This window comes from Sus scrofa, chromosome 13, assembly GCF_000003025.6.
Source record: "Sus scrofa isolate TJ Tabasco breed Duroc chromosome 13, Sscrofa11.1, whole genome shotgun sequence".
Classification (NCBI taxonomy): Eukaryota; Metazoa; Chordata; class Mammalia; order Artiodactyla; family Suidae; genus Sus; species Sus scrofa.
Window position 1 is genome coordinate 32641140 of NC_010455.5, and position 25899 is coordinate 32667038.

The 25899-nt window shown below is 58.4% G+C and overlaps 1 protein-coding gene across 3 annotated transcripts in view; it reads left to right on the forward strand.

Annotated features, from left to right (window-relative positions):
- SEMA3F (semaphorin 3F) overlaps nt 237-25899 on the forward strand; it is a 29856-nt gene continuing 4193 nt past the window's right edge. For 2 of the 3 annotated variants that reach the window (XM_013981731.2, XM_001925143.7), the window contains exons 1-12: nt 237-732; nt 5017-5174; nt 19418-19578; nt 19677-19739; nt 19855-19974; nt 20686-20778; nt 22403-22496; nt 23838-23957; nt 24186-24325; nt 24452-24566; nt 24736-24805; nt 24972-25116. In XM_013981731.2, coding sequence (XP_013837185.1) covers nt 5063-5174; nt 19418-19578; nt 19677-19739; nt 19855-19974; nt 20686-20778; nt 22403-22496; nt 23838-23957; nt 24186-24325; nt 24452-24566; nt 24736-24805; nt 24972-25116 — 1233 coding nt within the window. In that variant the 5' untranslated portion in view covers nt 237-732; nt 5017-5062. The remainder of the gene's footprint in view (nt 733-5016; nt 5175-19417; nt 19579-19676; nt 19740-19854; nt 19975-20685; nt 20779-22402; nt 22497-23837; nt 23958-24185; nt 24326-24451; nt 24567-24735; nt 24806-24971; nt 25117-25899) is intronic. The other variant, XM_013981730.2, reaches the window with a different exon arrangement.

A 25899-nucleotide genomic window follows, 5' to 3' on the forward strand; every position in this document is an offset into this window, starting at 1 on the left:
CAGGGCGGGGCGGGGGCGCCGCCCGCGAAGCCGGGGCGGGGGCGCGGAGGGCAGATTAGCCTCCCCGGGCGCGGGCTGCCCCACCGACGGGGAGCCCTGAGCCCAGTCCTCGGACAGGTGGAGCGGGGGCGGGACAGCGGCCAAGCGGGTCCCGCCCCGGGGGTGGGGCCGGGCGGGGCGGGCGGGGCGGGGCCGCGCTATGCAAATGTCGCCCACGGGCGGCCAATTGCTGGCGCTCCCCGCGCGGCTCCGAGCGTCCCGTCCCGCCGGCGGCCGCGAGACCAGAGCGAGCGAGCGAGCGAACCGCGGCGGTCCGGCAATCCCAGAGCGCAGCCCAGCGCGGCCGCCCGGCCCCAGTCCAGAGACCAGGCGAGCACAGCGCCCCGAAGCCAAGCGCGCGCCGTTGCCCGCGCCCCGCGCCGGGGAATGCGCCCTCGGCGCGCCGGCCAGGGGGCGCCCGCAGCCCACCCGGGGGGAGGCGGCCCCTAGCGCCCCTGAGCCTTCCCATGGCCCGGGATGGGGCCCGGGGCCTCGGCTGCTGACGCGCCCGAAGCCCGCAGAACCCGTTAAGCCGGGGCCGCTGCGGCGACCCCGGCCCAGGCACAGCGGCAAGAGGGCGCGGGCAGGGCCATGGCCCCGGGGGGCCGCTAGCGCGGACCGGCCCAACCGGGAGCCTCTCTGCTGCCGCCGCCGCCGCCGCTCAGGAGCCCAGGCCCCGCCGCTGTGGAAGAGGTGAGTGCGGCGGGAACCGGGAGGGAGCGGGCAGGCGGCCCGGCCATCCCGCGATCCCTCTGGACCCGCGGCACTGCAACTCTGCGGAAGTGTCTAGGTCGTGGGGCTCAGAGGGAGAGCCTGGGAGCTTCCCGCGGACGCAGGGTGACAAAACTGGAGTGGGCGCTGTCCGGGCTGCCGGGACCCTCCGCGTCGAGGCGACATGGGGATGTGTGATGGCCTTCGGGGTCGCCAGTGTGCAAAGCAACAACTTTCCCCCCCCCCAACGAAAGGTTCTGGGTGGATGGGTGCTTCCACACACCTCCACCCCCTTGTTCCGGGAGTGGGAGGCCTGATGCCCCTTCTGGCTGAGCTGTCCCAGAAACGCCTCAAGGCAGTGCTCTTACAGTAGGTACTCCTGCCCTGCCTCAATGTCCCGATCTGGGGATCCTCTGCTGGAAGCAAAGCGCTATTCTGGCAGCCTCCACGTGGAGGGTCTCCAAGATCAGCAGGGCAGGAGGACAGCCAGCCCTAAGGCTTTTCTCTCAGCTCTGTGACCAGTCCCCTGATCTCCCACTGCCAGTTTGGGTTTGCTCTTCTAGCAGGAAGTCTTGCTTGGATTAGGGGCCCTGCTCTATGTGGGGAGAAAGTGAGTTGGGAGAGCCTGCAGTCAAGCTCCCATCTGGACAGGTTGGGGCCCGTCGGAAAAGTGGGTAGGGGACACTAGGAGCTTGGTGGGCTTCCCTAGAGCAGGTGCGACCAGAGAATGTCAAGGTGGCCCAGGAATGAGGCAGGGCTCACAGAAAGGGTCAGCTGGAGCTAGGACTGGAGGCTTGGCTGGATAAATAACTTCCAATTCCTGAGATAACTGTATTGTGAACACCAGCCCATGATTATTTGAGGGAAGGGGATGAGCTGAAGGTACCGATATGTCCCCTCTGGTGGTTGAGGGTTCCTGTCCTCCTGAATCCATCCAGATTGTCTCCCGAAGCCCCTGTCTTAGAGATAGGGAGACTGCACCCAGAGGTTGGGAGGCTCATCCCAACCCAGGGGGGTGGATGAAGCTGGACACTTTTCTCAGGCTGCACAGAGAGTGTGCCTAGACCCTTCGGGTAAGGTGTCCTGGAAGGTGAGGGCACCAGGCATGCCTCCCCTTGCTGTTGCCCCTGCTGCTGCTCCTCAGTTCTGAAGGAGTCAGACCCAGAAGTGCAGGGGTTGGGGAGAGAAGGCGAGGAGCCCAACCTCAGCCCCCTGCTGCTCTGGGCATGCCTTGAGGGGGAAGATGGAGCCAAGCCCAGGTGACCTTGACTGGGAAAGCCTGACCACTAAAGGAGGGGGGCGTTTCAATTCCGTCTATGCTGGGGTGTTTCTGCTTCTTGGTCCATGGGGGGACTGGGGGAGGGGAAAGCCAAGAAGTCAGGAAGGAGCTCTGGCCTGCTGTGGGAAGTATCAGAGGTGCTAGGAGGGGGTTAGGGTACTGTTAGTTTCTTCACCACATTCCCCCAAAGCCCCTGCTGCTGCATCTCTTCCATCCAGGCAGTTCTTAGCTCGGAGGAGCCAACCTTCCTTCCCTGAGGCAGGCTGTCCACCCCCCCTCACCCCCCAAGCCTGGAAAGTCTGGATCTGGCTGGACTATTCAACCTCCTAGCCCCCTGCCCCGCCCCCAGGTGCCTCCAGACCCCCTCGTCTGGCCGCCCCTTCCCTGCACCCCTTGCCAGCCCCAGCCCCTCGGTTCTTTGTTCGAACGTCTCTCCTCCGTCCCTCCCTCTCTCCTCCCTCTCTCCTCCTCCCTCCCGCCTGCCTGCCTCCCTCTCTTGCTCCCTCCCGCCAGCCTTCTTTCCTTCCTTCTCTGCTCTCCTCCTGGTGGGCTCCCAGGTGGCGGTGGCTGTTCCTTCTCTGTCCACCCACCTGGACTTGGCCAGACGGGGTTTCTCTGGGGCTGGGGCTGAGTGGAATGTATCTAGGGGCTGGCAGAGGGGAAACGACTGTGGAAATGCCTTCCCCTTCCCTCTCTCTGCCCTTCTCTTCCTCTTCTTCCTTCCTTTTCCTTCTCTCCTCTATCCCCCAGAAGTCAAAGAGGGGACTTGGACTTGGGCCTAAGGCCCCAACAGATTTGAACATCCCCTCATTCACCCCTTTAAAGGGCCAAAGCATCGTGGGAGGTCCCTGTAGGGGCCCAGTGGAGCAAGGCCCTTTCCACCTTCCTGGACACCTTGGGGGCCTCCAAAACCATCCTTGGTTACCATGACCTCGTCACCGTGAAAATGGATGTAGGAGAAATGAGGTCACAAGGACGAGGGGAGGTGAGTCACTCAGAGCCCCCTGATAAGGAGGATCAAAGCTCTCCAAGGGACACAGCCTACATCTTGTCCTCCCCAAGTCAGGACAGTGTCTCCCAGCTTCCTTGAGCCCCACCCCACTAGCAGGTCAAGTTCTTGAGCAAACACATGCTTGTAAGGATGAGTGCTGACTTGTAAGTGTGGATGTGTTTATATCCACAGCTGTTCGCGGGGGGCTTCCCAGGTGTACCCCGAAGGTGCTGGTAGCTGCACTACTCTTTCTCCCACCTGCCTGCCTCGTCAGGGCCTGCCATTCAGTCAGCACCAGCTTTGTGCCTCAGCAGACTGGGGGAGGGGCTAGTTCTGATTCTCCCCTCCCTCAGCCATCCTCTGCAATGGGGGATCTTGAAGGAATATGAGAGATGTGTCAGGAGCTCAGGAGAGGGTGTTCCCACAGAGGGCACCGCAAGGGGAATGGGTCAGGCAGCCTGAAGGTGCACTTCCTGCATGAGGAACCACCAGTGGTTTGCTTGACGGGAGAGGCCAAGCTCAGGGGAGGTGACTAGGGACAGCATCAGGGTCTGTGTGGAGCCTGGGCCTTGCCTCAGGATGTGTTAGTGCCAGGGATTAACAGGCCACAGTACCTCTTACCCCCAACCCCAAGGTCCTAGAAATAGGCCTGGGGTCCTGCCTCCCATGGGAGAAGGAAATAGACTGGGCAGATCTGGGAGAATGGGGCTCATATTGTCATTCTTAGTGCCCCCACCCCTACTGCCTCTGAGTTGGCGGGGAGGGGGGGGAGTTTGGAAGTTGGCACTGGTTTTTGCCGGGAGGGAGCAATATGTTCTGACAACTGGTGCTGGGCGGCATTTACCCAACAACCAGCCTGCCTGGGGAGACAATATTTGAAAAACATTGAATGGAAACTTGGGCCTGCTGGGGGTGTGGGAGTTTTGCAGGGGACACTGAGTCTGGCTTAGATCTACCCCAGGTCTGCTGGCCTTCTGAGCTCCCTTTCTTTGCTCTTTGTAGGTAGAGCTGAAATTTTTCCAGGCAGGAAGTCCTTCTGTATGTCTAACCTGTATCCCTCCTGCTGTGATTTCAGTAAAAGTAGACCTTGCTGTTCCTTGCCTCTCCTTTTCTGGCTGCTGTCTCTCTCTCACTCTAGGTCATCCTTGTGTGACTTCCTCATCCTCTACTCTCTCTCTCACGCCCCCAACCCCAGTGATCAGGTTCAGATTTCCCTGTGCTGGGAGGAGAGGTTTGGCTGGAACCGGCAGGACTGGACCCATCTCTTCTCCATTCCTTCAAGCGAGAGAAGGAAGGAACAGCCCATTTACTTGCGGGGTGGATGCAAGGGAGAGAGCCTGCTGGAAACTGGAGAGGGCTGGAAGATCGCCTGCTTGAGCTGAGCCCTGTGAATGGAATTCAGGAGGCTGTGGTGGGGGGAATGTTTAAGTCTCCGCTGGCCCCTATTAGCACTGATAACTCCAGGCTGCACCCAGTTGCTTGGTCTTCAGGCCCATTGGCAGGGGAAAGAAAGTACATGAGGTTTGCACACTAGGGCATTCATGGTTCCAGGCCGAGGGTGGGAGAAAGGAAACATCCATCACCCTCTTTATTTTATTTTATTTTTTAAATTTTTTTTGTCTTTTTGCCTTTTCTTGAGCCCCTCCCATGGCATATGGAGGTTCCCAGGCTAGGGGTCTAATAGGAGCTGTAGCCTCTGGCCTACGCCACAGCCACAGCAACGTAGGATCCAAGCCGCATCAGCAACCCACACCACAGCTCACAGCAACGCCTGATCCTTAACCCACTGAGCAAGGCCAGGGATCGAACCTGCAACCTCTTGGTTCCCAGTCGGATTTGTTACCCACTGCGCCACGACGGGAACTCCCCCATCACCCTCTTTATTCAGATGAGGAAACTGAGGCACCTTGAGCAGAATTACACAGCGAAATGGTAGGGCAGGACATCCCCCAGCCCTGTCTGCCTCACATATTACAATCTTCTTTCCCTCCCCCAGGTTCCTAGACAGCTGCCTGCTTCCTGGGCCCTAGGCCCCTCCCACAATGCATGCCTCTGGTCTCCTCCTCTGGGCTTCCCTACTGACTGGGGCCTGGCCAGCCACCCTGACCCAGGACCACCTCCCGGCCACACCCCGGGTCCGGCTCTCATTCAAAGGTAAGAGGCTGCCTTACTGTTGCCTGGCATCCTGCTCTGTCCAGAGCATTTGGCCGTGTTGCACAGGAGAGAGAGGAGAGGTCAGGGCGAAAAAGGACAGATTGTGTAGCCACATGGGTCACCAAGGGTGTGTGGGGGGAGGCAGGGGAAGTGGTGACTTGCTGAGAAAGGCTGGAGACTGGACTACTTAAACAAAGGTCCAGGAGTTCCCGTCGTGGCGCAGTGGTTAACGAATCCGACTAGGAACCATGAGGTTGCCGGTTCGGTCCCTGCCCTTGCTCAGTGGGTTAATGATCCGGCGTTGCCGTGAGCTGTGGTGTAGGTTGCAGACATGGCTCGGATCCCGCGTTGCTGTGGCTCTGGCGTAGGCCGTGGCTACAGCTCCGATTCAACCCCTAGCCTGGGAATCTCCATATGCCATGGGAGCGGCCCAAGAAATAGCAACAACAACAACGACAAAAAAGACAAAAGACAAAAAAAAAAAAAAAAAAAAAAAAATAGATGCCAAAAAACAAAGGTCCAGTCTCCAAAGGTCCTGAGTCTGGGCCCCTCCTGGAGCCGGAATGTATGGTCTCTGGGTTCGGGCCTGCAGAGCATCTCCCTCTGTGATATCTGGGGAGATAGGGACATCATGCCTTTCAAATTTGTGTTTGCAGAAGCCTTCCCTGCCCCTGGGCTAACCCTGCGTGGTCTTTGGGGTGGAGGGTCAGACAGTTGGGCAGACCCTGAGGCCTGTTGGAGGAGCAGAACCTGCTCCGCTGGGGTGTGGGTGCTTGAGAAACCTTGCTGTGGGTCTCCAGGTAGGAGGGGTTCCCAGGAACTGGGAAGGGGGCTGTTGGCTATGACTGGAGGATAGGCTAGCTGGTGAGCTGAGAGAGAGCATGTGCTGTTGTGACAGGTCCGAGATCCTCAGTGAGTGCTTTGCCTGAAGTAACTGGAAGGTTTTTAATGATGAGTTGAGGTCTGCAGAGTGAGATGCGGTCCTCCAGCTCCATCACAGGCAGGTGCACACAGGTGGCACACATACCCAGGCATACAGATGGCTTACTCACTAGCAGCTTCCTCAAAGGTGTGTGTGATCCTAAAGAGTCTACCCTTGGTCTGAGATAATGGGAAGTGGCCATGCCTGGGGAACCTGGGGTCACTGCTGAGTTCTTAGCCTTGGCCTTCCTCTGGCCCAAGGTCACATTGTCCAGCCATCTGCCCTGGGTGGGGCCACTTCAGCCCTGGCTGGCCAGATTTCCCGGCACACTTAACTAGGGTGAAAGGCTGGGCTGACCTTTTCTTCCTCAGGCTTGGCTGAGGCCCAGCCCCCACCTCACCATTTTCCCTTGTCCCCCAGCAGAACCCCTCCCGGCCCCATCCCACCCCTGCAACTTGATTGGGCGAATGGGGAGTGAATTTCTGAGCATGTGCCTGTGAGGAGTCCTGACAGGGCCTGAGAAATGGGCAGAAGTGTCGATTGGTTCGGGTTGTCAAAAAACAACCCCTCTCCTAGGTCTGGGAAGGTGAGCTATTTATTCTGTGCATAACTCTTCCCTTCCCTGATGGAATTCCTCAGAGCAGATTAATAAATACTGCAGGGGCTGGTCCCCCTCTCACCCTCTCCCCAGCCCAGGGTCCCTGCAGGAGGAATAGAGCATCTCCTCCCCCCACAGGCGAAGAGAGGGTGGCTTGGTCTCCACACCCCTGGGATCTCGAAGCCCAGACAGCCACTCTGGGTATTGTTTTTGCCATCACCCTGGAGACCCATGAGAGGAACGAGTCCTAGGGAGGTCCTCTGTACGCTCCTTTCAAACCTTCTTGGACTTGCAGGGGCAAAGAGGCAAAGGCTTTTGTTCCTGTTTTCCAGAGCGAGAAACTGAGGCTCAGGCAGGGGCAGGGCCAAGGTCAGGCAGGAGGCAGAGGCGAGGCCAGAAATAGAACCCTGGTGTCCTGGCTTTGCTGACGCCTGACACCCACATCGGTCAGGTCGATTCCCTCTCAATTAGCTCTGAAGCCAACACCCGCGGTGACTAAAAGCCCAACTCGCTGGCAGCCAGCCTGTGGCGCTGACTGTTGTGGCAGCCTGGGGTGGGGCGGTAGGCTGCCTAGGGCCACTCCATCCCCGGGCCTCTGTGCCTTTGCACACGCAGGTTTCCCTGCCCTGAATGACCTTTCCTGTTTCCCACGTGATATCTTGTCCTAGTTCTATGCTTAGATGTCACTTAGTATAACATACTCGAGCACCTACTGTGTGCCAGGCCCTGTGCTCAGTACCGGGGGACTCTGTAGTGAGTTAAATGGGTTGCTCATAGACAAACTGGCTGAAAAAACAATGGCCACCCCTCCACCCCCACCTCCACCTCTGTGCTGGATGGTCTCAGCCAGGTCACACCTACGATCTGGCCCTCAGTGGGGAGTAGGTCTTCATTGAGCGTTTGTGGAGTGAGAGTGGAGCCCAACACCTACAGATTCTGGGTCCTGGCCTGGCTGTGGCCAGAGCTGGGGGAACTTCTCTTCCGAAATACACACAGGGATGCAGAGAGGGCTACTTTTATATGCACTGGTGCTCACTCCGGCTCCATGCCTCAGTTTCTTCCTCTGTGCTTTGGTTGGATATAGCAGCTGGCCTCCCAGGCCTCAGGAACTCAGCCCAGCCACATCTCCTCCCCTGCTTGGGTCCTGCTGCCACTGGGCGGTGCTGGTTGCAGCCTGGTCAGGCCAGACCCTCCACGCCAGAGGTGCTGGTATGAGGGACCATGCTGCCCAGGGCAGATAAAGGAACAAAGGCAGGAACTGGGTCAGCCTTGGGCTTGTTGCCTGCCCATCCGCCTGGGCACCCCAGCCAGGCCTAAACCAAGAGAATATGTAAAGGAGAAGGAGTTCAGTCACAGGTCAGAGATTCCTATGGCCCATCTGAGTTTCCATGAGCAGCACAGCGAAGGTTGGGTGGAAATGAGGGGTCAAGTGGGGAAGATTTTCAGGAGCAGGAAAGGTGTTCTTTGAGAGCTCGAGGTTGTTTAGGACTAGAGGGCCTGGGCAGCAGGACCCTCTTTCCTCCACCTGTCCTTGCCTGGGCCTGGAGTCCCTTTAACCCCATTGTCACTGGCCAGTGGGAGGGAAAATCTCTCCCTTCCTCCACCCTGAGATGGTCCACACCCTGGGGTACCACCTCCTGCTGCAGAAGGGATGTGCGAGAGCCCTGCCAGTTCCTTTGTTCAGCTTGGGAGAGTGTTTACTTTTTCCCGGGAAGCCACCCCCACTGCTGCTGCCTGGGCTGGCTTTGGCCAGGACTTGGGGCCAGGAGGTATTTGGAGGGGAAAAGGGGTCTTGTGATGACATGAGGTGGCTGGGCTTTTGGGGAAACTGAGACAGGGGTAGAGAGATGGAGTGGAAGGCCACCTTGTCAGGGGAGGTCAGGAAAGATGAAAATAATAGAAATAACAGAAGGTACCCATGATGATAACCAAGTGGTAGTCCCTCCAAGGCCTGGGAAGGGGAGCTCCCTGCGTTTCCTGGGAGCAATCAGACCCAGAGGTCACTCTGGAGCAGGACTAAGATGGAGCCTGGCTCTGCCTGATGTCTGAGCCTGCCCCAGGACTGAGAGTGGTCGGTGGGTTGGGGGATGCTGGCACAGCCCTCTCCCATGGACCAGGAATAGGGTTCCAGAGCCCTCCAGCACCAGCTTTAGCCTGCCCGCCCTCATTTCCCACGGAAAGGGCTGGGTTTGTCCTGGGCAAGCTTCTCGTGTCCTCTGCCGCAGAAGAAAGAGCACTTGGGTTTGCTTATGCCCTATGCATCCAGCCCTTCCTCACCCCAGCCTCTCCATTGATCAGAGTGCCCTAGGAGACTCTCCCTTTGGAGAAGGGAAACTCAGAGAGGAAAGAACTCCTATGTCCAGAGTGCCTCTGGAGTTCCACCTTCTTATAGTATAGGCATATCTGGCTTGCTCTGTGGGAAGGACGATCTGCAGATGGAGGGTGAATGGGGGTGCTGGTCACTGCCCACCAGCCCACCAGCCCACCTCAGCCCAGGATCTGAGCCTCTGGGGCTAATGGCCCAGAACAGTGCCACCACTTACATCATTTGCTTGTGGCATCAGAGAACTAGAGTCGCCGGGTCTCCTTATTAGGAAATGAGGAGATTGGAGGTTAGGAGGGGTCACAGTCCGTTTACTTCACCCAAGGGGGAGTGAGTACGGGGTGAATGTGGGTTGAGATGTAAGTGCCTTTAGCAAGCCTTGATTTAGCAGTAGTGGGGGTGGGGCTGGGGAGCTCAAGGACCTGCCCGCCCTCCCCTCCACCGCCAAGCAAGGGGGTGTTCCCTGGCCAGCCAAACAGGCTTGGAGCTTCACATTGCAAGGCAGGGGTGCAGAAGCCCAGGATCTTGGAGGCCAGGGGTGGCAGCAGGGAGCTGGGTAGGGGTCCAGTAGCTTTGATAGCTGCAGTGGGACTTGAAGCTAGCAAACTGAAGAGAGGTGGGTATTCCTGAATGATCCTGATGAGGGAGGAAGGAAGACCCAAAGTGTGAACTTGAGCCCAGATCCCTGCATTTGGGATTTCGATTTTCCCAGAAATGGGAGCTGCCTTACTCCTGAAAGAGGACTTGGAAGTGGCCACTTTGGGAGTTGGGAGGTCCTGGGGACTGGCTGGCTTCCCCGTCAGATGGCCAGGGATTGGCCCTCAGAGAAAGCAGGCCAGGTCCTTGTGCTTGCTGAGAACCTGCCTGAGGCCCAGCCAGGCTCAGAGGCCCTCAGCTATGGTCCTTCCAGGTCCAGCCCAGCTTCAGATGGGACCGCCACTGGCTGAGCCTCCGCAGCACAGGCCCTGTCTCTGGTTCACTGGCATGATGCCCGCCCCTCCCTCCCTGGCTCGAGCTTCCTTTGGCACCAAGTGAGGAGCTGGTGCATGCTCAAGGAGTAAATCATGTTCCTTGGCAGCCCTCGCTGCTTTGTAATCGTAAAGAATTTAAAGAGAAACCGCCAAGATAAAAATCTCATCCTGGCCCATAAAGGCATCTTTCACCCTGTGGCTTGGGAGGCAGAGCCCTCAAAGTGGGTTCCTGATTATCTGCACCTGCGCAGATTCACCTCCAACCCCGTGACCCCTCCAGAGGTGGTGGGGCCCCTGAGGGTGTCTTCAGAGGTGGGGGTACCTGGCCCCTGACTCCTGGGACACCTCTAGCTCCTTTCTCAGGGCAGATAGTGGGACATGTAAATTTGGTAGAATGCAGAGATGGTGCTGGTGGTGGTTGAGAGATCTGGCCCTGAGGGTAGACACGCCCCTATCCTACTTTTGTCAGCTGTGTGATCTTGGACCAGTGGCTTAGGCTCTTCCACCCCGGGTTTCTCCATGTAAGGAGACAGTGGCCCTATGGACGTGGCATCCTGAAGGCTCAAGCTGCCTAGCTTGCATCCTGGCTGTGGGTGGACCTTGCATAGTGAGGTGTCCCTGCTCCCTCGTCTATAAAATGGGGATAAGAATGGTACTGACCTCATTGTGTCTTTGAGAAGACCAACTTTATGAAGACAGTTATGGCTTCGCCCAAGGAAGTCTCAGAACCTAGGAGCTATGCTGAGGGTAACAGATAGGTGAGGGCTGATCCTGGGGGTGGCCACGGAATCCATGCTGCCTCTCCCTCTAGTTTTCTAACCCTTGGTGAGGCAGACAGTATTTGGAAAGGACTACAAGAGGGACCCTGAGCCCAGTGGATGGAATGGGGTTAGGAGGAGGAGGATTCCCACCATGGACATCTGGACAGGCTTTGTGGAGGAGAGTACATCTCAAACAGGGGAAAGGAGGTGTTCCTGTCATGGCTCAGTGGAAACGAATCTGACTAGTATCCGTGAGGACGCAGATTCGATCCCTGGCCTCACTCCGTGGGTTAAGGATCCAGCATTGCTGTGAGATGTGGTATAGATCACAGACACAGCTTGAATCTGGTGTTGCCGTGGCTATGGTGTAGGCCAGCAGCTGCAGCTCCAATGGGACCCCTAGCCTGGGAACCTCCATATGGTGTGGGTGTGGCCCTAAAAAAAAAAAAGTCAAACAGGGGAAAGGAGATTTCAGGAGAGGGAAGAGCAGGAGCAGAATCGGGGTATATGGTGCAACAATTGGTGAAAGGTCAAGATCCCTAGCAACAGTCTTGTTCTTGCTGGTTATAGAGTTTGTACTTTCTCCTTGTGGTTTTGTGGGTTTGTTTTTTTTTTTTGTCTTTTTGCCATTTCTTGGGCCACTCCCACGGCATATGGAGGTTCCCAGGCTAGGGGTCTAATTGGAGCTGTAGCCACCGGCCTACACCACATCCACAGCAATGCGGGATCCGAGCCATGTTTGCAACCTACACCACAGCTCACAGCAACGCCTGATCCTTAACCCACTGAGCAAGGCCAGGGATCGAACCCTCAGCCTCGTGGTTCCTAGTCGGATTCGTTAACCACTGAGCCACGAGGGGAACTCCTCCTTGTGGTTTTTAAGCTCTTTTTTTTTTTTCATGGCAGAGGTATCAAATACATACTGGGAAAAATCCAATGATTTTTGCATTCAGGGAAGGGATGCCACAGAGGGAGCCCCTTCTGAGATGAGTGCCCCGGTCAGGTTGGGGCCCACAAACAGCTGCAGTGACCCCCCTTGAGGGGGGTCTGTTCTAGCTCCTACAGCCTCTGCTAGGGTTGACCAGACCCGGGTTGCTCTTGGCTGTCTGGCCTGGTCTGGCGCTGTCCTGGGAATCTGAGCTCTGCCTCAAGGGAGCCCTTAGAGCTTTGGAGAAGCAGAGACGATTCCTGCTGCATTTTTCTTAGAAATAGCAAGAGGGCCTTTGCCAGAGGCCTGGATGCCAGAAGGCTCCGGTCTGAATCCAAAGCCCAGCTCACGTGGGTGCCTGAGCTTGGCAGGCTTGCGGGCTCCCACCCACCTCACCTCCCGGGACTGCTGAGCGGCCCTAGGGAGAGGGCGGAGGCCTTTGGGCCTCCAAACCCTAATCACTGATCCTACCCGGCAAAGAATGGGGTCTGGGCGGTGGCTGCTGACCTAGGATCCAGGAGGCTAGGCCTTGGCAGAGGGAGGATCAGCTGCATTGACTTGTGAGTTCTCACTGGGGCTGCAGGCAAGTATTGTCTGTCTGCTACACCTCTGCAGGGCAGGGACAGCCTCAAGGCAACAGGCCCCTCCAGGGACCAGGAGGTCTTTGGGACATGACGCCTCAGCTCCAGACCCCCCCTTCCCCCAGTCTTCTTCCTTCCTTCCTCCCTCCCCTCGATCCCCTCTTGCCTCCATCTCCTCCCGTCACCACCATGACCCCCTCCTTGGCTTCCTACCCGGACATGCTCTTTCCTCTAGGTCTCTGCACCCAGCCAAGAGCTTTGTTTCTTCCCATTTAGGACTCAATGCTTTAGGACTCAATGCTGATGCCCTCATTTCCCTCCAAGGGCAGAGCCCACTTGCAGGTCGGCCAGCATGGGTGACTCCTGAGGGTCATACACCACAGTTGCCAAGCAGCAGCTAGACTGTGGGGGTCGTGCAAAGGAGCAGAACCTGAGGTGCAGTGGGTGTCACTCCAGGCTCCACTGCCCAAGGCTGCCCCCACTGTCATTTTGTTGAACACTCTCCAGTCCCAGCACCAGGCAGCGCAGAGTACTCTCTGCCTTTCTAGTCTGGTAACCAGCTGAGTCCTGCCTGGACTCCTGACATAACTTCAGTGCGTCCCCCAAGACTGATCGTGAGCATTCTTCGGCACAGTGCCTCAATTTCCCCATCCGAATGTTGGGGAGGGGGCTAAGACTATCTCAGACATCCTGGGAATCTCCGGGTGGGTGATGTGAAGGGGCCTCAGGGACCTCAGGAGTCTGAGGAGAGCAGCAGAGACGGGGGCTGGGCTGAGGGCAGGGGGAGGGTCTTGATAGCTACTAGCCTGTTGGTCCCATCCTGTCTGCCTGGTTGATTTATCAGAGTAAATGAACCATGGAGAGTTTGTTGTCTTTTGCAGTCACAGGGAGGAGGAGGTGGCAGAGGAAGGAGTGAGGGGTTTCCGGGCCAGGTCTGGAATGTGGGAGGAGGGGTGGGTCCCGAGGCCTGTGGAGCTAGAGGCTCTGATCCACTGTCCCCACCTGAGAAATGGATCAGTGCCACCCTCCCCTCAAGACCAGCCCCTCTTCCCATCGCCTTCCCACACTTCTTGGGGCACATTCCAGTGTGAACTGCTTGCCTGGCCCAGTCCCCCTCCACCCATCCCTTGCACAGGGCCCACCCTGCCCCTTCAAGCTAGCTTTCTTCATTTTTTTTTTTTTTAGGTGCCGCTCCCAAGGCATATGGAGGTTCCCAGGTTAGGGGTTGAATCGGAGCTGTAGCTGCCGGCTACAGCCACAGGCATAGCCACACAGGATCCGAGCTGCATCTGCAACCTATACCACAGCTCATGGCAACACCAGATCCTTAACTCACTGAGTGAGGCCAGGGATTGAATGTGTCCTCATGGATGCTAGTCAGATTCGTTAACTGCTGAGCCACGACGGGAACTCCCAAGCCAGCTTTCTTGCCCACACTGTGTCTTTTCCAAGCTAGGCTAGAGCTCTGAACTTTGCCTGGCCAGTGGATGCCCAAAGGTGTCCCCTTAGGTAGCTACATCTCATTTGGGTCCATGTAGGACAACCCAGCCTCCTGAGCTGGCAACCCAGACCTAGAGCACTTGGGTGCCGTGGGGCCCTGGGGGTGGGCAGGGATTAATGGAGGCACCTAGGCTGGAGGGCCCCCTACCTTCTGGGGCAAAATGGTCAAAGGTCATTGAACATCCTTGGGGAGAGGTGCAGAACCTCTTATATCCACCTGATGTGTGTGCCAGGGGACAGTGACCCTGCTGCCTCTTCTTTCCTGGCTTTTCCTGGGTCAGAAGGGGCTGTGCCCGCAGCCTGTCTTCTCTGGGGCGGAGCAGGTGGGCACTGGGGCGGAACGGGCGTGGGAATAGCATGCCTCATTCTGCTGGCCCCAGCCCCTAGCCCTCAGCCCCCCAAATGGGAGGGAAGGCTTCAGTGGAGCTTAGCCCAGCTGGGCTGCTCCAGCTCTGCCTCAGCTTGGTGTTTACTGAACAGCTGGGATGTTTACAGTAGCCCTTAAGAAGGGGCCCCTTGTTCTAGAGGATTTCCCTTCTTGAGGGTCTCACTGGGGGCTCTTCTGACCTTACTACCTCCCCACACTCCTGGGATAGGCCTGTCAGGGAGGCAAGGGCTCCACCCATCTCCACCCTCTCCAGGACTGGGCGCCTGCCCCTCCACCCTTCCCTCTGGCTTTGGGGCCCTCTCCCTGGATGAACCGAGGAGTCAACATTCCTTGGAAATGGCAGTTCTAAGTGGTGAAATACGGTAACCAGGTCCCCAGTTCAGACTTTTAAATTAAATTCAATCAGAGCTGTTATTGAATATAAACACACGGAGTCATTTACATGTTAATTATGCTGAATGGACTACGAGGCCATAATTAGTTGCTAATTGGGTGAGAGCGGCTGTAATTGGTTTTGTTGGCACCAACCTGGCTCACCTGCCTTGGGGGAAGGGGGGCCAGGGTGTATGGCTCCTAGGGAGGCCTTTGGGCCCCCGTTCTGGACAGCCTGATCCAGGGATGGGATTGGAGAGGACGGATTTTGAGGGGCTTGGGGCCAGAGGAACCTGGAACTTATCTCCCGGTGGGGAGTCGGCTTGAGCCCACCCCCCCCCAGCAAAACCCTGGGTCTGGCTTCTAGGGGTTCTCATCCCTGGGGGCTGGGGCCTGGGAGGAGGGACTGGGGAGCCAACCCCTGGATCAAAGGTGACAACCTCCCCTGCCCAGTCCTGTGTGGGACCTGGACCTGAACAAATGGTAAGTGCCCAGGAGAGGGTTCATGGGAGCACAAGGCACATGTCACCTTGGTATGTCCCTGCAGATGCTGGGGTCTTGGGTTGGCCTGGCCAGGTTTGGGTCTTGGCATTGGAGTATGAGTGAGGTGGGTGTGTTGAGCAGGGAGAAAGGCTGCACTCAAGGGCTTTGGGGCTGCCCTGCCCCCTACTCGAATTGGTTGGGGCTCCAGGGTTGCAAGGCTGTGGCCAGAGGCTGAGGCCTTCCGGCTGGCCGCTCATTAAAAGAGGATTAGGCTGGGAGCCAGGGGGCCAGCCCAGCCCCCGGGCCTTCCTCTGGGGCCCCTCACAGCTTGGAAGAGTGATAAAAAGGCTGGGGGCCACCCCTCCCTAGAGCTCACGGCGGTGTCCAGGAGGGATTGTCTGGACCCTGCTACTTCTGCTGCTGCTGCTGCTACCATCTCCTTTTCCACCTCAGTTTCCCTCCTCAGAAGGGCAGGAGGATAAAGCTGACAAAGACCCTGGCCAGCACCCCCACCCCTCACCCCCAGCTCCAATTCTCTTCGGTTTAGGGATTAGGGCTGCACCAGCCCACATGAGGTCAGAGGTCAGGGCTGGGCTGCAGGAACCTGTCCATCACCTCCCAGTACCCAAGCACAGCAGCCCAGGGAGGTGACACTCTCAGTCAAGGCCTGCTGCTTTGTGGAGCTGTAACCAAGGGGGCGGGATATCCATCTCTGCTCCAAGATCCCCCCCTTTTGCTGCAGCCCCTGCCTCACTGGCAGCAGACCTGGTGTCCTAGAGACGAGCAGCAGGGGTTGTGGGCCTCCCACTCAGGGTCTGCGGGTGAGGGCTGCAGACACGCCTCCTCAGTGCTGTCCTCTCCCATCGCCTCCTTTAAAGTAAAACATCGTCAGCTGCTTCCCAGAAAGGAGGAAATGGAGACCCCCCCAGGGTCAAGCCTCCTATGCACTGAGAAATTTTCTGCCTCTGGACCTTAGCCAGGCCCTTCTGGGCCAGGACCCCAAGTGTCTAATGGCCATGGAAGAGGGCTAGAGGCTGGGAAGGGCTGCGGAAATGAGGTGTCTAATTCCAGAAAAGGCTCTTCCTTCCTGATGACGGGAAAAGCTTTCCCGGATATCACCCCGCCTAACCTGTACCCAGCTTGGGTGAGGGCGTGGGGGTGGGGAGACCTTTCCTGGAGCATCACCCAGGCACACCGCCCTCCCTCCCCAAGGTCAAAACTTATCCACACTTGAATCCCCGATACCCACAGAGCCCTTGGTTGCACCCTAACCCCTTCCCCAATATTGTGTTGAGGGTGGGGGAAGGGTGACACGCCTGCTCTCATAGCTGGGATTGGGACAGGTGGAGCAGAGATGGGGACCGGCCTGAGGACATGAGCAGCTGGGGACCATGTCAGCCCCCTTGCATACACTGATGCCCCCTCAGGCCCCCAGGTACCCTTGGCCCAAATCCCTGCTCCCCAAGGGGGCTGGGGGCCAGTAGACCCTTGCCCTGCTGATGCCGCAGTTGTCAGAGTAGAATGCTCAGGGCTCCTCGACCACCTCCTGCCCTGCCCTGGGCTTTTTGGAGGAGTGAAACCCCACCCCCACCCCTTCCTTTGCCCTGTGGCAGAATGGGGAGGGGAGACAGGACACCAGTTTTACTCCTTACCCTGTGACCTGATGTGAACACCACTCTCCCCTAGGCCTCAGTTTTCCTGTCTAGAGCTGGGGCTGTAAGGCTGGCATAGGGCCCCTTGCTTTAATTCTTTCCTACAATCTGGCATGAGGGAGACGAGCACTCCATGACCCCAACCAGTCATGAAGCCCATGCCAGAGCCAAAAGATTCCTGACCCTTCATCCCACCCCTCCTCCATCCCACACGGCCTTATGGGGGTTCCCCGCCCCTGCCAGTTTCCACAGTGACCAAAACATCATGTCCTGTGACAACGGAGCCATTGACGCCATATCCCGTGGCCACAGGGCGGGATCCCGAGGGTCCTGAGTCATGTGCCCCGTCAATGGAGAACAAGTCACCTTCCGGCCCTGGCCCCTCCCAGTGGGCAGTCCCTACCACCAGGACTAGTTTCACCAGGCCTGCCCCTCCTGTAGCCCAAAAGACCGTGGACCTGGATGGGAGTCCCACGCTTCATGTACTCTGACATGTCACTTCTGTGTTCTGCTTCTTCTCAGTAAATTGGACATTGTGAGCACAGGTCTTTGCATGTAATAGGTACTGGATAACTAAGTGAGAGATAACCTAAAGGGCAGGGGCATGGAGGGTTGAGAGAGTAGGATGTCAGATCAAGGCTGATCTCCTTCTCCCGATGTAGGTCTGTTTCCTCATCTGCTGAATATCTCTCCTCTGCCCTTCTCACAGTGCTTTGAACTCAGAATGGGAACTTGGACTTGGGGCTCTGGCACTGGGGGTCATGGCACTGCAGAGGCAGAGGGTCCAGATTATATGGGCCCAAGTCTGGGCAGGGATGGAAGGTTAGGGTCATGGCTGGTTGCACGCCTGGGGCTATATGTTTGGCTCTTCACCCTCAGCTTAGGTGCCTGTGTCTGAAGGTGCCTGCTTGAGCCTCCCCTCCCCTACTCCATTGCCCCCCAAATGCCCCCTAGCCTAGCAGGGCATGTAAGGGCACAGCCAAGGCCATGCCCCCAGTCAGGATATAAATAACCCCTGACAGCCTGTCCTAACCTGGGGGTGGGGGTGGTGGGCTCCACTGGCAGTCCCACTTCCTCTCTGGCCACTTCCCGGCCCCAAGGGTGGGGGAGTGTTTACTTTCCTGTTGTCACTATGGCTGAGTGGCCAGGCGGGGGACTCCGAGTGGCCCAGCAACAGGTGCAGGACAGGTGCTTAGGCTGCCCTGCCCAGAACTTCAGAGGCACCGCCGGACAGGCGGGTGAGGCCATAGCCAGGCAGGGATCGGCCCTTTGATCCCTTGGCGTCCCTGCGTCCCAGTGGTTGGCCAAGGTCATCACCTGTATTCTCTTGTTGCCATAGGCAGGGCAAGCCCTTTGCTTGCCCTGCCCAGCCCTCAGACTTGGGCTCTGGGTCCACTGTGGGAGTCCCCTGGCTCCCAGCCTACCTCACATGCCCATCTCAGCCCAACCTGAAGCTCCATCCAAAGCTGCTCTCAGGCACAGCCCCCGCCAGCTCCTCTCCAGGGTCCCCAGCACACAGCAGGGTTCAGGGTCAGCCGGGCTAGTCAGAGACACCTACCTGAACAGAGGGCAGCCTTGACTAATGGGATGGGGCCACCTGCTGGTTCAGGCGGCATCTAGGGCTCTCAGTGACCTCAGGTCCCAGTATTCTCCCTCCCCAGGCCTCCTCCTTGATTGCCCCTGTGAAATGGGTTACCAGCTTTGGGGCAGGGAGATGGGACGTGTATGATCCCTTTGGTGATGGCTTATCTGATGTGTGATGTGTGTACTGGGCCATGTGCCTATGTACACACTCTCCTGTGTACTGCCGTCTCAAGCCTCTTGTGCTGGTGAATATTCATCACCCTCATTACAATCCCTCCTCTCCTGTGGAGCTAGAAATAACCAGAGGTGGGTGGAGGAGGGGCTTGCCAAGGGGACCCTTCCCAGAGAAGGGTTCCCAAGTTTCCTGGGGTCCTGCGTCAGTCATTGGCCTAGCACTGGTCAACCTTACTCCTGTCTCAGCCTCAGACAACCTGGGGTGAGAGGGTCAGGGCTGCCAGACTCACACAGAAGGGAAACGGCTCAGCTGGACCCTGTCCCTAGCCCTGGGTGCTCTGTTGCACTAGGAGGAGGGCCTCTTTCCTGGGAAGGACTTCCTGGCTGGTTCAGAGTGGCCTGAGGATTCTACCATCAGCAGCCCTGTGGGGTCCAGGGGAAGCCTGAGGTCTTGCTAGGCAGTTTGGTTCCAGCAGGGATTTCCTGTGTCCTGGCCAACCTGCTTCAGTCAACGTGGGGACCTTGCTGTGTGCCAGCTTTGGTGGGCAGCTGGGGTGAGCAAAGGGCACCCTGGCTCCATGCCAGCATCTTTGAGCTGTCCTGGATGCACCTGCCCCCCCCCTTTGCCTCATAACCCTTTTAGGCCCCTGTGGGGAGCTGGCCCCACCCTGAGCGTGAGAACGTTACCCCCACCTGAGCAGAGAGTCTTTGATGCCATCATGTGCCCTGGCCCGTACCCGCTGCCCTTTCATTGGGACCCGGAGCCTAACTGGGCTGCCAATGAATCAGGGCCCTGGCTTTGGGTGTGGCCACTAGGCCTGCCCACCTGTTCCCTGTTCCCTTTCTCCTCCCAGCATGCCAGGGACTAGAGAGGGAACCAGGTGGGCCCTGGAGGGGAAGCTGGGGGTTTAAGATGACTGTGTGTTGGGGGTGCCCCCTCTGTCAAAGAGGGTATGGCTGGCTGGTCTCCAAGAACCCCGACTACTGCTCTGCCCTCTGCTCACAGAGCTTAAGGCCACAGGCACGGCCCACTTCTTCAACTTCCTGCTCAACACCACCGACTACCGAATCCTGCTCAAGGACGAGGACCACGACCGCATGTACGTGGGCAGCAAGGACTACGTGCTGTCCCTGGACCTGCACGACATCAACCGCGAGCCCCTCATTGTAAGGGCCAGCCCAGTGTGGGGCGGGGGGGGAGAGGGATGCGGGCCCCAGGGCTGGGGGCCCTGTCCGGCAGGCCCTCTGACCCCCATCTCTGGCAGATCCACTGGGCAGCCTCCCCTCAGCGCATTGAAGAGTGTGTGCTCTCAGGCAAGGATGGCAACGTGAGTGCAGTGGGACCCACCTGTGGGGTGGGGGGGCCAGGGGACAGGGGACCCCAGGAAAGCAGTGGGGCCAGGCAGGCACCTGGGCACCTCCTTGGCTTTTCCTTGGCCCCAGGGTGAGTGCGGGAACTTCGTCAGGCTCATCCAGCCCTGGAACCGAACACACCTGTACGTATGTGGGACCGGCGCCTACAATCCCATGTGCACCTATGTAAACCGCGGCCGCCGTGCCCAGGTAAGCCCCGCACACCCTGGCCCTGTGCCGCCCCCACTGCTAGCTTCCTTCCAGGGGTCTGCTGGAAGGATGGGCTTGAGCCCCAGCCCTGCCACTTCCCAGCCCTGTGACCTGGGGTGAGTGACTTCTTTCACCTCTCAGAGCCTCAATTGCCTCACTGAAAATGGGGCTAATAGCTGCCTTTCTCACAGGTCGGTGTGAGGAAGAGGCAGTGAGCTGACGCTCTCAGAGTTCTTAGCACTGTGCCTGGCATGTAGTAAGCGCTCGCTCCACATGCGGCAGCAGTTCTCTTGGCTATGCCTGTGGACCGTGCCCCTGCAGCCAAGCCAGAGGGCCTGGCGGGGGCCTCAACGTCAGGAGGCTGGACGCCAGGGTCAGCTTCTGCCATACGGCCTGGAGGAGAGCTGCCCCTTCCTTGGCTCTGCCCCACCCTGCCCGCTTCTGTCCTCCTCCATTTCCATGTGGGCATGTGTGTGAGCTGGTGCGACCTTATAGGGCCTGTGTGAGAGCGATTGGACCTAAGGGGCACAAGTGTGTACAGGCGTGCCCCAGCTGTGCGTATGTGGTCATGCACGGGTGCATGTATGTGCTTTGGGGGCCCAGGTGCTCCCCCATGTTCCTGGCATGTGTGGTGTGAGAGGCTGGCAGCCCGAGCCCGCTCCCCCAGCCCCTGCCACCCCTGGCTCTAACCCCTATTCCTCGTCTTCTCAGGCCACACCCTGGACCCAGATGCAGGTGGTCAGAGGCCGAGGCAGCAGAGCCACGGATGGTGCCCTCCACCCGACGCCCACAGCCCCACGCCAGGTGGGCCTCATCCCTCCAGGCCCTTGCCCGGCAGCACTGCCTTTGAAATCAACTCCCTCCCCACTCCGGGCCTGGCTTTCCCACCAGGAACCTGTACCACAGCCCAGCCTCCCCAGGGTCTTCCATCTACCTCTGTGTCCCCCTACCCCTTCCCTGCAGTGCCCTCAGGCTCTGAAGGCATTCCCAGCTGGACTCATGTCAGCCTCAGTGTGACCCCTGCAGGCAAGAAATCATGAAGCCACCAGGTGGGGAAGACAGGAGCTCTGGGGACAGCCGTGCCTCTGCCCTCAGGACACATGTGTAGATACGTGGGCACCCACTGGGCATTCTCCACCCCTTAGCACCCAGCGTGGGGACGTGGCGCATGTGTGCGCCCTGACACACGACTCTCAGATGTTCATGCCCCTTGCTTCCCCTGGGTCATGGGTTAATACAGGTGTCCTACACACTCCCATGCTGGGGCTCTCTTCCCCAGAGCTGTGTGTCTACTAGACTTGACCTGGGACAGGGCGGGGGGCTGGGATGGGGGTAGGGGGGCTGGGGCTGGGCTGGGGCGGGCAGGGGGGCAGGGGCTGCCGGTGAGTGATAGAGCAAGTGGTCACTTGAACCTGTGTGTCTGTGGCAGGGAGTGATGAAAGGTAGGACCGCCCAGACTCTGCGTGCGTGAGTGTGTGTGTGTGTGTGTGCACGCGCGCGCCCAGGGTGTGAAAATGGGTTCCGTATGTTGCCAGTGGTGTGTGCCAAGCTGTGTGTGCAGCCCCATGTGTGCTGGAAGTCGTGTGTGTGGAGTGTAACTGGAAGCAGGCCTGTGTACACCTTCCCATCACCATCCCTGCCACCTGCTGCCCCTTTCTTTCTGCCTCTGCCTCTCTCCTTTCCCTCCCTCTCCCTCCTCATAAGCTCATCCTGGTCCCACTGCCTTCACCCACTTTCCTCCTAGCATCTGCAGGGCTGGACTGGGAGGCATGGTGGGGAAGTGTTTGTGAATTCCACGTGGTCTAGGCTGGACCCCTCAACTCCCGGCTCCCTGCGGAGATGTGTGGAGCTGGGGCCCCTGCCGAGGGGCAGGAAAGGGCCTGGCCTATTAGTCTGTCCTGAGGACCACAGGTAGGGCATAAAACCTGGCGACACAATAACCTCTGAGCCCTCTGGCCTGGTGGGACCTGATGGCAAAGGATAAGACCCCAGATCCTTGGCCAGTACCCGCTGCCCTGGTCAGGTTGGCAGCCCCTTCATGGCCCAGGAGAGGCAGCCACAGGTCAGAGTTGTGCCTTTGTGGCTTAAGGGGACCCTGACCAGAGTCTTTCTGAACGAGCTGACATGGAGGGGCTTCAGCTCCTGTAAGCCCACCCCATCCACCTCTCATGATTCAAAGCCAAGTCCTCTGAGACTTGATTTCCAGGTCTTCTCTGAGGCCTGGACCAGGAGGCACCTCCCTTGGAACCCAGAGCACAGCCCTGCCCTGGGAGACTGGCCAGATAGGGTTAAAACTCATGAGACCTGGGAAACTAGGGGGGCTTCAGGGTATCCTGGGGGCTTGCTCTCACCCTGGGAGCCTGAAGACCCTCGCCTTTCCTGGCTGTGGGATGGCTGGGATGATGCTGAGCCCCTTTCTGCCCTGCAGGATTACATCTTCTACCTGGAGCCTGAGAGACTCGAGTCAGGGAAGGGCAAGTGTCCGTACGACCCCAAGCTGGACACAGCCTCAGCCCTCATCAGTGAGTGCCCCCACCCCACCCTGGTTCTGTAGGCGAAAGATGTGGCCTCTGCCTCTGGAGCAGGGAGCATGGCGCTAACACTTACCCCAGGGCAGACCATGAAATTGCCACCTCTGAAGCCCCTGCAGTGTGGTCCCACTTGGTAAGGGGAGGGGTACAGAGCAGACCCCAATATGAGCTAGGGGCCAGAGACTGGGTGGTGTGAGCCTCCATCCAGCCCCTCAGATGGGGGTGGGTGGGCTCAGGGGCCAGATTCTACCCTGAAATCCACAGTGTAGTCCATGCAAAGGCCTCTACCCTCCAGGCCACAGGGTTCCTAGAAGAGAAGACAAGCCAAGTCTGCCCCAAGGGTGGTATTGGGTGGTCCCATAGAGTGTTCTCAGACTGTCTGGGATGCTGGGAGAGGCCCACGAGGCAGCACCAGTGAGGAGTCCTGGCACAGGGTCCAGCTGGGGGAGTTCGTTTCTGGTCTGACCAGGTGTCTGGGAGAGTTGGGAGAATGTTCTCTGAGGAGGAGTCCTGCTTAGAGCAGAGCCTCAGGAGCAGCTGCTGCCCTACTCCCAGGTCGGGTGAGCCACCACTAACCCTGATGCCTGCGCTCTGCCTACTTTCTGGCTGCCCAACCCAGCCTGCCTCTCAGAGCAGCTGCTGGGCAATGTGCCGCCTCCAAGCCGGGGAGAGGCAGGGGGTGGGCCTTATCCTCCCCATCTTGGTGAGTACGAAGGTCCTAGCCTGACGGCAGAGCGCAGACCAGGGAGTCTGATGGGGGAAGGCAGGGCCTGCCCGGGGGAGACTATAGGGAAGACATGGGATGGTGTGCTGGAGCCAGTGTGGTTGTTAAATTTTCAGGTATTTTGTGGGTCAGCTGTTAAAAAACAGCTATTATTAAAAAGTAAATTATGTAAGATTACAATTAAATAAATTACTTCAAAAGCAAAGGTAAAATACTCAAACCTCTTGGCTTCTAATTTTACTCCACATTATCAACTATGTTCTTGAGATAATTTACATCTACTGTATCTATGCAATGGATATACTATACAATGGCTTTGGCAGCTCTTCCCAGCACCATTTTCAGTGACCTCAGGTTAGTAGCTTGAAGTCAGCCATGGTGGGAGTATTTACACCACAAAAATTTGGCTCTGGCTGCTCATCAGAGCCAATTGCTGCTACTAATCCCAGTCCTCCCGAAGCCAGTGGTGAAAACGTTCACCAGTGGTGATCCTGCCGTGCCCTAGAGAACCTGAGGGGGAAATGGGACCCAGCTCTGGAGGGATTCTGTGCTCTGCACTGGCCTTAGCCAAAGGCATCCCCCTGACTGATACACTGGCCCACCCGCAGACGAGGAGCTCTACGCGGGTGTGTACATCGACTTCATGGGCACCGACGCAGCCATCTTCCGCACCCTTGGAAAGCAGACAGCCATGCGCACAGATCAGTACAACTCCCGGTGGCTCAATGGTGAGCACAGCCCACGGGACCTTTGGTGGGCAGCACGTCTGGAATGCTGCACGGAGATCATAAGGAAACACTGGCGGGGGGGTGGAGGGGTAGGATTTTTGGCCCTTGACCAGCTAGGTTGTGGGTAGTTTCTTGTCCAGGGAAGAATTGGGGGTGTTCCTGTACTGGGCCAAGGAAAGAGGCCTAGTTCGAGGAGGGCTCCCCCAGCTGACCCCTGCCCCCCTGCAGACCCTTCATTCATCCATGCCGAGCTCATCCCTGACAGCGCAGAGCGTAACGACGACAAGCTCTACTTCTTCTTCCGCGAGCGGTCTGCTGAGGCACCGCAGAGCCCCGCCGTGTACGCCCGCATTGGGCGGATCTGCCTGGTATGTACTGGCGAGGCCCCTTTCGGCCCCCTCCGCAGACCCAGTCGTGGCTGTCTCCACCCCGCTCTGTCAGGGTCTCGGGGGTGAGTGAGCTGATCTGACCCAGCCCCTGCCCCTGCCTCCCAGAATGATGACGGCGGCCACTGCTGCCTGGTCAACAAGTGGAGCACATTCCTGAAGGCACGGCTGGTTTGTTCAGTACCAGGCGACGATGGCATCGAGACACACTTTGATGAGCTCCGTGAGCACCCAGCAGGCGGGAGGGGGCCTGTGGCTACCATGGGGGCTGGCGGCCAGGTGGGTGGTCAGGGAGCGTCTGGTGTTCCCGGGCCCCCTACCAGCAGGAATGAGCAGGGCCTTTGGGCTTCTGGCCAAGGTACCCTCCCAGCACCCTCTCCCTCTGTCCCCAGAGGATGTGTTTGTCCAGCAGACCCAGGATGTGAGGAACCCAGTCATTTATGCTGTCTTTACCTCCTCGGGGTGAGGCTGGGGCCCAGGCCAGCAGTGGCAGGGTGTGGCCGGGTTGGGGGTGGCTATGATTTGTGGAGGATCCCATCCTGGTGGTGAGCTGTGGGTGGGGGCGGGCTGGGGAGGGGCCCGGGCCAAGGTCTGCCCCACCTACAGCAGCAGCCTGCCCTGCCCACAGCTCTGTGTTCCGAGGCTCTGCCGTATGTGTCTACTCCATGGCTGACATTCGCATGGTCTTCAATGGGCCCTTTGCCCACAAGGAGGGCCCCAACTACCAGTGGATGCCCTTCTCAGGGAAGATGCCCTACCCACGGCCCGGCACGGTAAGGTCCCCACTCACTTCACCTGACGTTTTCCTCTCTTTCTATGAGGCCGGCCTTGGGTCAGGCCCTTTGAGACGTGGGCTCCCCATCAAGGTGCTCAGAACCAAGTAGAAGAGGTGGTCCATACACACATGGCATTTACCCTCAGTAAAGCTGAAGTTAAAACACAAAAACACTCTGCCATTTATGCACAGTGTCAGGCTGTGAAGAAACCCAGCAAGGATCCTGAAACAAAGACGGTGGGCTGGGTGTGGCGGGGTTCTCCCTCTGGGGGGCTGTTTGGGAGCTAAAAGTTGTAGGGAAGAAAGCAGAAGCCGGAAGGCAGGCTGGAGGTGGGGGTGAGCAGGAGCCTCTGCAGTGGTGGAAGGCAATTCACCTGATCTTGGTGTGACGTGGGCCACTGCAGGAGTCTAAGCAGGAGAGGTTCGTGATCTAATCACATGCCTAGGGTGCTAAAGGAGCTCAGGGCTGCAGTCCCGCTGATCATGGGCGGGGTTGGGGGGTGGTGCCTGGAAGAACAGTCAGAGAAGAAGGAGACAAGTGGGTAAGGGGATGAGGACCTAGAAGGGCCATGGTCAGCTCTGCCAAATGCTGCCACAAGGTCATGGCACCTGAGGCCAGGGAGATGACCATGGGATCTGGCCATGTGGCACTTCCTTGGAACCTCAGCTGGAGCAGGACCTGCCGAAAGGTTGAGTGCAGGGCAAAAGCCGGTATGGGGGTTCTGAGGAGTGGAGTAGGTAGAACCCCTCCCAGCAGACTGACAGAGGAGAGCGACAGAGT